The sequence below is a fragment of the Eulemur rufifrons genome, chromosome 4 (genome assembly GCF_041146395.1).
Source record: "Eulemur rufifrons isolate Redbay chromosome 4, OSU_ERuf_1, whole genome shotgun sequence".
Classification (NCBI taxonomy): Eukaryota; Metazoa; Chordata; class Mammalia; order Primates; family Lemuridae; genus Eulemur; species Eulemur rufifrons.
The window spans coordinates 5,712,065-5,724,351 of NC_090986.1; the positions used below are offsets into that span (position 1 = coordinate 5,712,065).

Genomic DNA, 12,287 nt, shown 5'->3' on the forward strand with positions numbered 1-12,287 from the left:
GATTTGTAATAGATGTTCATCTAAGGCTGAAAAAAACAAGTGGGATAATTTGTTATTTTTATTTCTTTCAGCTGTGTCTTCTCATTACCCCCAAGACCATTTGCCAGGGAAAAGCCTGAAAGATTCATTCCAAAAAGTGCTACTGAGAAATTATGAAGGCTCTAGACTTCATAATTTAAGCTTAAGGAAAGACTGGGAAATTGTGGGTGCGTGCAAGGTGCAGGAAGAATGTTATAATGGATGTAACCAATTTTCAACAGGTAGCCATTGCAAAGTCATGAAATGTAATAAATGTTTCAAAGTCTTCAGAAAATTATCAGAACAAGATAGACATCAGATAAGACATACTGTAGAGAAAACTTTCAAATGTAAAGAATGTGGCAAAGCCATTAACAAATGTTCACACTGTACTGAATATAAGAGAATTTATACTAAAGAGAAACATTACAAATATATAGAATGTGGCAAAGTGTTCAAATGTTGCTCAGGCCACTCTAGTCATAAATCAAGTCATGTTGGCGGGAACCCCTACAAATGTGAAGAATGTGGCAAAGCTTTTATCCAGCATTCAAACCTGACCAGACATAAGACAAGTCATACTACAGAGAAACCCTACAAATGTGAAGAATGTGGCAAAGCTTTTATCCAGCTTTCAAACCTGACCACACATAAGAGAATTCACACCAGAGAGAAATCCTACAAATGTGAAGAATGTGGCAAAATCTTTAACTGGTGTTCACTACTTACCAAACATAAGAGAATTCACACTAGAGAGAAACCCTACAATTGCAAAGAATGTGGCAAAGCCTTTCGCTGGTGTTCAATGCTTACCAAACATAAGAGAATTCATACTGGAGAGAAACCCTACAAATGTGAAGAATGTGGCAAAGCTTTTAAGTGGCTTTCAAACCTGACTACACATAAAATAGTTCATACTGGAGAGAAACCCTACATATGTGAAGAATGTGGCAAAGCTTTTAACTTGTGTTCAACCCTGACCAAACATAAAAGAATTCATACTGGAGAGAAACCCTACATATGTGAAGAATGTGGCAAAGCTTTTAACTTGTGTTCAACCCTGACCAAACATAAAAGAATTCATACTGGAGAGAAACCCTACAAATGTGAAGAATGTGGCAAAGCCTTTAAGTGGTGTTCAACACTTACCAAACATAAGAGAATTCATACTGGAGAGAAACCCTACAAATGTGAGGAATGTGGCAAAGCTTTTAACCGGCGTTCAAACCTGACCACACATAAAAGAATTCATACTGGAGAGAAACCCTACATATGTGAAGAATGTGGCAAAGCTTTTAACTCGTGTTCAATCCTGACCACACATAAAAGAATTCATACTGGAGAGAAACCCTACAAATGTGAAGACTGTGGCAAAGCTTTTAACCAGTGTTCAACCCTGAGCAAACATAAGACAATTCATTCTGGAGAGAAACCCTACAAATGTGAATGATGTGGCAAAGCCTTTACCCAGTACTCTTACCTTACTATACATGAGAGAATTCATACCTGAGAAAAATCCTGTAAAATGTAAACAATGTGGCATATCCTTTAATAACTGTTCACATATTATTTGACATGACAGGGGTCATACTGGATAAAAGCAGTATAAATGTAAAGAGTGTTGAAACACCTTCCACAAAATAAAAGTCTTAGAGTGCACCATGGTATTGATACAGGGAAAAAAATTAGAAGTATAAGGACTGGTGCAATACATTTACTTATATCGCAGATCTTATTTATTGTACACAGGATTAATAATGGAAGGTAAACCCCTAACAACTGCTTAAACTGCATTGAACTTCACAGAACAAATGGCGAAATTTGTTTAGGCCAACTTCTCTTTATTTGTTGTCTTTTTCACTTTTTGTTATTTACATAACTGAAGTGACAGACAATTGGGCCAATCTAGATAAACACTGAAGATGCTTCATAAGTCATCAGGTTGTTTTGACATTTACTGGAAAGAAAAAACATGACAGCACTAGGTGTATAATAGATGTTACATAATTAGCAGTGAGTATTTCTGTTAAAGGGATTTTTGGCTCCAAGTAAGAGACTGAAAACAGCCAGGTGAAGAAATGACATTGATTCTGCATGTGCAGAGAAATTACTTGTTTAGAGGCTGCAAAATTTACTGTCTGAATTTAGAAAGGGGAATTCTACTTCTTTTCATTTCCTAATTGTGTCCAGTTTGTTGCTGTGTGTTTATGTTCACCCCCAGCTACACATGCACCTCAGTCCTTCTTCTTTGCCTGTTCTATGGCTACAGCTTTCTCACCGTTCTCCCCACCCCAGGTCATTTCACACAGTACTTTATAAGTTCTTATGAGACCTTAGGATTTTTTTTCATGTGGTCAATTTTTTTTATATGGAGAGTTTGAGACAATTTATAGGTTATAAATGCAACATTCTGATCCCTTAAGTGAGGTAAGGAGGATTCAGAGGCCATGGACAAGAGGGTTAAGTCAAGCAGTTAGCATTGTTTGTCTTTGTTTGTAAAAGGAAGAAGTTACTAGATCCTAACACAAAATGTGGTAAATATAAAATTACTTGTATTAGGTAAAGCATTAATAAGAGTGAGCTATATATTGTGAATGCTATGTAAGGAAAAATAACAGTTCCTAAATATCCTTAGAGAAAGCATTTCTTAGAAATAAATTCTGAATGAAAGATCATGGTCAGTTTTGAATTTTGAAATTAATTATTTTATGAAATACCTTAGCAAAACTTATGTTTATAGGGAGAATCTTTTATTTTTGAGTGTGTATGCTAAGTGTTGGACAGTAATAAAATGACCTGTATGGATTTAAAATTTGGAATAATCTTTTTTTCAGATTGATACTACAATCTTGACAAAATTTCACTCTTATATCTTACTTTATTTTAATAGGTACAACTCACAGTGCACTGTTTTCATTTTTAGTCACCCAACCATAGCCAACTATTGCGTCATTCTCTCTAGAAAAATCTGAGATCACAGCAGGTTTTGGATTAAAACATCTTCTCAGTGATTTTTGGATGCAAACTTGTTTTTCATGTTCACAGTGTGGACAGAGATGGAACCATTACCACCACCTCTGTCTTAGTTGTCTTCCATACATCACCATCAGCACAAAGAACGCCATGAACCATACGTTTAAATGCATTGGCCACTGCCATTTTTTGGTACTAGGTTCTGAACATACTGGTAAATATTAGAGTTTCTATACTTATGACCAAGAAATGGAATAAGAAGATCATGAAAACTACATTTTTTGATGGAGTTTAGCCAAGCTTATGACAAAGGCACAGACGCAATCTTTAGAATATTGCCAGCATTCCACAATTTTTCAACATTTATTTTTAAATTGGCAGGTACTATTTATGTATTTCTTATGTAAAACATGATGTTTTCAAGTATATATACATTATTAAATGCTTAATTCTAGCCAATTAACTAGCATTATGCCTCACATAGTTATTTTTGTGGTGAGAACATTTAACATCTAGTGTTTTAGCATTTTTTAAATATGCATTATGTAATCATTAACTATAGTCACCATGCTGCACAGTAGGTGTCTTGAACTTATTCCTCCTAACTGTAATTATGTATCTTTTGACAGTTATCTCTCCAAGCTCCCATCCTTCCTAAAAACTCCAGCTTCTGGTAATGCCATTCTACTCTCTAGTTTAATGAGATCAACTTGTTTAGATTACACATTTGAATGAGATCATCAGATACTTGTATTTCTATGCCTGGCTTATTTCCATTAACATGTTCTCCAGGTTCATCCATTTGATGGAAAATTACAGGATTTTTATGTGTAATATCTCATTATATATGTATAAATATTACACACATACACATTTTCTTTATCCATGTATTTCATTATGAACACTTAGGTCAATTCCATATCTTGGCTATTATAAATCAGACTGCAATTAATGTAAGAGTACAGCTCTTCCTTCAGAATACTAATCTTATATTTTTGGATGTATACTTAATTATGCAATTGCTGTATCACATGGTAGTTTAGGTTTTTTTTAACTTTTGAGAATTCTCCCAACTTTTTTCCATCAGGTAGCATTGATTTACAATCACACCAACAGCTTTCAAGTGTTTCCTTTTCTCCACATCTTTATCAATACTTACTATCTTTTCTATTTTAATGGTAGTCATTCTAACAAGATTGACTGGTTGATATGGTGGCTTAGATTTGCCTTTCCCTGATGATTACTGATGGTGAACAATTTTTCTTACATCTGTTGGCCATTTGTATGTCTTATTTTGAGTAATGTCTATTTAGGTCTATTGCCTATGTTGAAATAATTACTCAATTTTTGTTGTATAGTTGAGTTCCTCATATATTTTTAATATTAACCCCTTGTCACATATATAATTTACAGATATTTTTTTCCCATTTATAAGTTGTGTAATCATTCTGTTGTTTCTACCTGGTGTTGTGTAGACATGTTTTTGTTAGTAATCTCATTTGCCTGTTTTTACTTGGTACCTGGAATTTTGAGGTTAAATCCAAAAAATCATTATCTAGATCAATGTCATAAAGCTGTCATGCTAAATTTTGTTTAGTAGTTTCAGAGCTTGAGGTCTTACATTTAAATCTTTAATGAATTTTGAGTTAGTTTTTGTATATGGTATGATGTGAGAGACTCATTTCATTTATGTGTCTGGATATCAAGGCTTCCCAACAAAATTCATTGAAGAGACTGTTCCTTCTCCATTGTGTTTTCTTGTCACCTTTGTCTAAAATCAGTTAACTGTAAATGCATAAATTTATCTCTGAGTTCCCTATTCTGCTCCATTATCCTATGTGTCTGATTTTATGCCAGTACCATACTCTTTGGGTTACTATCGGTTTGTAGTGTATTTCAAAACCAAGTACTGTGATGTCTCTGGCCTTTTCCCCCCACTCCATTGCTTATAATATTCAAGATATCTATTGGAATCATATACATTTTTTGCATTTTTATTTCTTTGAAGTATGTCATTGGTATTTTGATTGGGATTGCATTGAATCTGTATCATTTTGTGTAATATAAATATTTTGACAACATTACTTCTGCTAATCCATGACTAGGGATATGTTTCCATTTGTTTGTGTTTTCTTCTGTTTCTTACTTAATGTTCTTTAGCTCTCAGGATAGAGATATTTCATCTTTGTCGTGAAAATCAAAAAGATGTTAACACCCAAGGCAGGCTGGATACATTATGTTGGTGGTTAAAATTTCAACATACAAGCTATGGGAGGCAGTTAGTCTATTGTAACTTCTAAGATTTTATTACCAAAAAGTTTTCATTTACCTCCCACTCACTCTGTCCTTTGTTCCCTTCCTCAATATCTCTCTGTCTGTCCCTGTCTTTCTCTTTCTCTATTGTATTCTTCAAACTGAGGAGGCAAGCTCTGATGCAAGGAGCTGTCCTGTGGTAAGCCCCACATGGCAGAGAACGAGGAAGTGTCCAGGCCAGCAGACGGGGGGAGCCCAGGATCTGTGTCTCCTCTGAATCCTGCCAATACCCACATGAGTGAGCTTGGAAACTGATCCTCCCCCAATCCAGCTTCAGCTGAGACCACAGCCCAGCCTCATGAGAGACACTCCCACCTATACTGTGCCCACATTCTTGTCCACACAAATTATGAGATATTAAATAGTTGTTTAAAGTACTATGTCTTGGGGCAGTGTTGTCAGAGAGAAGCAGGTCACTCCCCTCATGTCTCACGCCCCAGGATCCTCCCTCCCTCTGCTCATCTCTTCCCCAGGCCCCTTCCAGCCCCACTGGCCCCTTTCTAATCTCCTCTCCCAAAGTTACTTCTATCTGTAAGTCTGTGTACCAGGGGTGGCTTCTCCTTAACACACTGTTCCCAGACTTGTGTAGGGCTGGCTTCCTGTTGTCATTCTGGTTACAGCATAAGTGTCACCTTAGTGAGGCATTTGGGTCCCTGCATGCAGTTACTCCCCAGCCCTCCTTCCCAACGTCCTACATGATATTCAGTACAGCACTTGCTTTTTTGTTTCACATGTCCTTGCTTTAATCCAGCTGTCCTCAGACTCTGGGCTCCTGGAAGGGGATCAGGGACCCCTTGGTGATTTTCAGTACCATATGGTGGGCCACCAGTGCACCTGGTGCAGGGTGAATAAATGAGGGCGTCTCAAAGCCCCTTTTCTTCTTCTGACCACCTCATAATGGAGATCATTGATAATATCAGGAGGTGCAAGTTGGCACAGGAAGCATTTATTAGCATTCTGAACAGGGATCTCTGTCGAGGAGAAATTCTCTAAGAAGACACTTATCTCATATATATTGGAAACCCTCTGCCAGCTTAGGTGACAGCTACAAGCATTTTAACTCTGGCTGGGTTGGTGAAAAAAGATCCTAACTCTGAGACAGTCAAACTTGGACATTCCAGATATTCATGCATTTTCCCAGGGAGCATTTATTATGTTAAATCATGTACATCACACTGTGCAAAGTGCAGTAGAAGTTGAATAAAACTTCAGGAAACACATTCTGGAACTCTGGAAGTATGAAAAATCAAATGGGAACATCAGTTCTCTAGCAATGAATACCAAACCAAAATCAGAACATTGAAATGACAGATGAAGAACTTTGGACATGGATTGTAAGTAGCTCAATGAAATGCATGAGAAAGTGGGAACCCAAAACAAACCACAAAAAAAAAAAAAAAATGCAGGAAATGAATTAAAAATTCACTAATGAAATATTAAAAATCAAACAGAACTTCTGGAAGTGAAAAACGCATTTAAGGAATTACAAAACACAGTGGAAAGCCTTAAGAATAAGTTAGATCAAGCATAAGAAAGAATCTCAGAGCTTGAAGACAACATCTTTCAATTCAACCAGTCAGTCACAGAGATCGAACAGAGAAATAAGAGAAAAGAGCAAAGCCTACAAGAAATACATGACTATGTAAAGAGACCTAACATAAGAATCATATCTATTCGTGACGGTGAAGAAGAAAATACACATGAGTTGGATAATCTATTCGAGGGAATAATTGAAGGAAATTGCCTTGTCCTTGCCAGAAATCTAGATATCCAGGTACAAAAAACTCAAAGGACTCCTGGGAGATTCATCACAAAGACGAAAACATCACAACACGTACTCATCAGACTGGACAAAATAAACATGAAAGAAGCCCTTCTATGAGCCATAAGGTGAGAGCAGCTAGTGACTTACAAAGCAAAACCCATCAGTGTAACTGCACATTTCTCAACTCAGACTTTACAAGCTAGAAAGGACTGGGGCCCCATTCTCAGTCTTCTCAAACAGAATAATGCCCAGCCTTGAATTTTGTATGCTGCAAAACTAAATTTCATATATGAGGGGGAAATAAATAGTTTCTCATTCAAGCAAACACATGAGGGAATTTGTCAAAACAACACTGGCCCTGCAGGAACTATTCAGAACTGTGTTACACATGGATTAGAACAATAGACACCAGAGCAAAATCATCTAAAAGCTAAAGGTCAAAGGTCGGACACCAGTGGCTCAAGGCATAAAAGAAAGCAACAAAGTTCTATTCAACAGAATGAACAGAAATCAACCCCACTTATCAATTCTTTCAATAGATGTGATCGGCTTGAACTGCCCACTGAAGAGATATAGACTGGCTGAATGTATAAATATACAGAAGCCAAATATCTGCTGTCTTCAGGAAACACATCTACCTACAAGGACTCATTCAGGCTCAAGGTGATGGAATGCAAAAGAATATCCCATGCAAATGGAAATCAAAAGAAAGCTGGTATAGCAGTTTCCATATCAGATAATGTAGTCTTCAAATCAACAAAAGAAATGAAAGACAAAGATGGTCATTATGTAATGGTAAAGGGAAAAATTCAACATGAAGATGTAACAGTTAAATATTTATGTACCAAACAAAGGTGTGCCCAGCTTCATAAAGCAAAACCTACTTGATCTAAACAAAATAATAAACAACAGGATCGTAATATCTGGAAACTTTAATACCCCACTGATGGAATAGGAGAGATCTTCCAAACAGAAAATAGACAAAGAAACATTCTAGTTAAGCAGATCTCTAGAACAAATGGGACTAACAAACATTTACAGAACTTTCTACGCAAAAACCACTGAGTTTACATTCTTCTCATCACCTCATGGGACACTCTCTAAGGCTGACCACATCCTAGACCACAAAACATGTCTCAAAAAATTTTAAAAAATAGAAATTATACTATTCATCTTCTAAGACAACAGTGGAATAAAATTAGAAATCACCTCCAACAGAAACACTCATCTCTACAGAAAGTTATGGAAAATAAACAACCTACTGCTAAATGATTATTGGGTAAAGGAGGAGACTAAGACAGAAATCAAAAGATTCTTTCAACTAAATGATGAGGAGGACAGAAGTTATCAAAATCTCTGGGACACAGCTGAAGCAGTCCTGAGAGGACTTCATAGCCTTAAATACCTACATCCAAAAGATTGAAAGATCACAAACCAACAACCAAATGAATTGACTCAAAGAACTGCATAAAGAAGTGCAAACCAATCCCAAACCCAGCAGAAGAAAAGCGATAACCTAGACCAGAACAGAACTAAATGAAGTCCATAACAAAAGAACTATAGGAAAGATTAATGAAACAAAAAGTTGGTTCTTTGAAAAGATAAACAAAATTGACACACCTCTCACTAGATTAACCACAAGCGGAAAAGAAAGGACTCTAATAAACTCAATCAGAAATAAAAAAGAAGAAATTACAAGTGATATCACAGCAATACAAAATATCATTTCTGAATATTATAAAAATCTCTTTGCACATAAACTTGAAAATGTGGAGAAAATGGACAAATTCTTAGAAACACACAATCTCCCTAGGCTCAATCAGGAAAAAATAGAGTTCCTGAACACACCAATATCAAGAGCTGAAATTAAAGCAGCAATGGAAAAACCTTCCTGAAAAAACCTTCCTAAAAAAACGTGTCCTGGACCACAGGGTTTCACAGCTGAATTCTACCAGACCTACTAAGAAGAACTATTGCCTATACTACAGAAATTATTCTGCAATATTGAGAAGGAAGAAATCTTCCCCAACACATTTCATGAAGCCAATGTCACCCTGAGAGCAAAACCATGAAAGGACTCAACAAAAAAAGAAAACTACAGGTCAATATCCCTTAGGAATATAGATGCAAGAATTCTTTTTTTTTTTTTATTTATTTATTTTTTTTATTTCATCTTGTTATGGGGGATACAGAATTGCAGGTTACATACGTTGCTCCTGTACCGCCTTTCCCCCCAAGTCAGAGCTCCAGGTGTGTCTGTTCCCCAGGTTGTGCGCATTGCACCCATCATGTAGGTATATATCCCTCCCTTCCCCACCCCCCCTTCCCAAGTCAGCACCTTCAAGCATTACCATTCCCCAAACGGTGTGAGAATTCTTGATAAAATCCTATCAAATCAAATTCAGCTCCCTATAAAAACAAAATCCATCATGCCCAAGAGGGCTTAGTTCCAGAGATGCAGGGATGGTTTAATATATGTATATCTATAAATCTAATTCATATATAAACAGAAGTAAAAAAACACCATACTATCTTCTCAATAGATACAGAAAAAGCATTTGATAAAATTAAGCACCCTTTTAAGAACACTTAACAAAATAGGCATAGACAGGACTTACATCAAAATGGTAAAAGCCATATATGACAAACCCACAGCCAACATAATAATAAACGGGGGAAAATTGAAAGCATTCCTCCTTAGAACTGGAACGAGACAAGGTTGCCCTCTATCACCATTTCTCTTAACAGAGTGCTGGAATTCCTCACCAGAGCATTCAGAAAATAGAAGGAAATCGAGGGCATCCAAACGGGTAGAAGAGGTCAAAGTATTGCTCTTCACAGATGTTGTGAGCTAATGTCTAGAAAACCCCAAAGATTCTGCCAAGAGACAACTGGAATAGATAACTAAGTTCAGCAAAATCTCAGGTTGCAAAATCAACATCTGCACATCAGTAGCATTCATATACACCAACAGACAAACTGAGAACCAAATCAAAGACTTAGTACCTTTCACAATAGCAACAAAGAAAATTAAATACCTAGGAACATATTTAACTAACTAGGTGAAAGACCTCTACAGGAAGAACTATAAAATGCTAAGGAAAGAAATAGCAAAGGACGTAAACAGGAGGAAAACCATACCATGCTCATGGGTTGGCAGAATCAACATTGTTTAAATGTCTGTACTACCCAAATTAATCTACAGATTCAATGTGATCACTAATAAAATACCAACATCATTTTTTGCAGATCTAGAAAAAATAATTCTACAGTTTGTATGACCCCCGGAGAAGACCCCATATAGGTAAAGCAACCTTATGCAAAAAGAACAAATTGCGAGGCATCAATTTATCAGACTTCAAGCTATACTACAAGGCTATAGTAATGAAAACACCATGATACTAGCTCAAGAACAGAGAGAGACCAATGGAACAGGACCGAGATCCCAGATATAAAACCATCCTCATATGGCCTTCTGATCTTTGACAAAGCAGAGAAAAACATACACTGGGGAAAAGAATCCTTATTCAGTACATGGTGCTGGGAATATTGGATAGCCACATGTAGAAGACTGAAACAGTAGCCACACCTCTCACCTCTCAGAAAAATCAATTCATGATGGATAACACACTTAAACCTAAGGAATTAAACCAAAGGAATTCTAGAAGGAAGCATTGAAAAAAACTCTTATAGACATTGATAAAGAATTTATGAAGAAGACCCCAAAAGCAATCATGGCATCAATAAAAATAAATAAACGGGATTGATCAAATTTAAAAGCTTCTGCACAGCCAAAGAAACTATCACTAGAGCAAATAGATAACGTACAGAATGGGAGAAAATATTTGCATGCTATACCTCTAATAAAAGGCTGATAACTAGAATCTAAATAGAACACAGGAAAATCAGCAAGAAAAAAATCAAACAACCCCATTAAAAAGTGGCCAAAGAACATGAACAGATACTTTTCAAAAGAAGATAGACTAATGGCCAAGAATCATATGAAAAAATGCTCAACATTTCTAATCATCAAGGAAATGTAAATCAAAACCACAATGAGCAGCAGGATGGTCTGGGTGGCCCTTTCTTTGGTGAGACTCCTGGAGTGAGGCTGTTGCTGTGAAGGTGTGGGGTCGCCTCTCATGCCTGGACAAGAGAATCACCATGAATGCACTGGAGAAGCATATTTCCTACAAAAAAGAAAATATCTCTTTTTACTACCAGCATCGAAAACAGACTCCTGTTCATATAACTCCTGGGAGAAAGGGAGCAGTATTTAGTGAGAATCATTAGATTGATCTGGGCCCAGTTGGAAGATCTCACAGTGTAGAAGATCAGGTTATTACTGAAAGACACACAGAGAAACCTGAGGAAGAAAAAGAAATAGGAGCTGTAACACTTGAATTTCTTTTTGAACCTGGCAAACCAGAAGGTGCTAGGGTAGATGGTGATGACCTGGAGCAAGCTCAGGAGGCAGGTGGTGCAGATGGAGAAATTTCTAATCACGCCCGATCAGGTAAAAAAATGCCTTACATTTGAAGTCATTTTGAAAATTCAATGAGTCAGCCAGTTCTGAAAATGCTGTAAAAACTTCAGTGAGGAAGATCGCTGTATGTAGACAAGGGCCAAGTCACTGCTGGTCACATCAGTGGGCTTAGGCCTACATTCAAGATGAAGTGTGGAGACACACAAAGAAGGAGGAAAGTATTTGCTGAGAAGCCTGCTTGGAAAACAAAGACATTTTCTAATGGTAACATAAGTGGAAAGTTTTCTCATGTTAACAGCAAAAAAGAAACACACTTTGTTTCTGAAAAACACAATAGAACTCACATCATCTATTATTTTTTATACACAAAATTATTACCACTCCTATCATTTTTATTCAACCCAACGATCCTTGAGTAACCCTAACTAGCTCACACAAATTTTTAAATAATCAGTCTCTCTGTATTATGTTTTATGTTATGTAGTTTTTATACACCTAACACCATCTCAAGCACAAGCAAGCCTGAGTAGCTGTCCATTAGCTATGCTCCTACAACACCTGAGCCTCACTACTTGGAAGCATTTATTAATATTCTGCTTTCTCTGATTAAAAATTCATTCAGCATACAAAAATTACTCTATGGTGCTTGCACAAATGACCTGAATTAAATTTATGTTAAAGGAAAAAGAATCACCAAGTCTAACAATTAAAAAATATCTTGTGTCCATTACA

At 36.5% G+C, this 12,287-nt stretch overlaps 1 protein-coding gene across 1 annotated transcript in view; it reads left to right on the forward strand.

Annotated features, from left to right (window-relative positions):
* LOC138382390 (zinc finger protein 43-like) overlaps positions 1-1,468 on the forward strand; it is a 165,943-nt gene extending 164,475 nt beyond the window's left edge. The window contains exon 5 of the mRNA XM_069466914.1: positions 807-1,468. Coding sequence (XP_069323015.1) covers positions 807-1,468 — 662 coding nt within the window. The remainder of the gene's footprint in view (positions 1-806) is intronic.
* Positions 1,469-12,287: the final 10,819 nt, after the last annotated feature.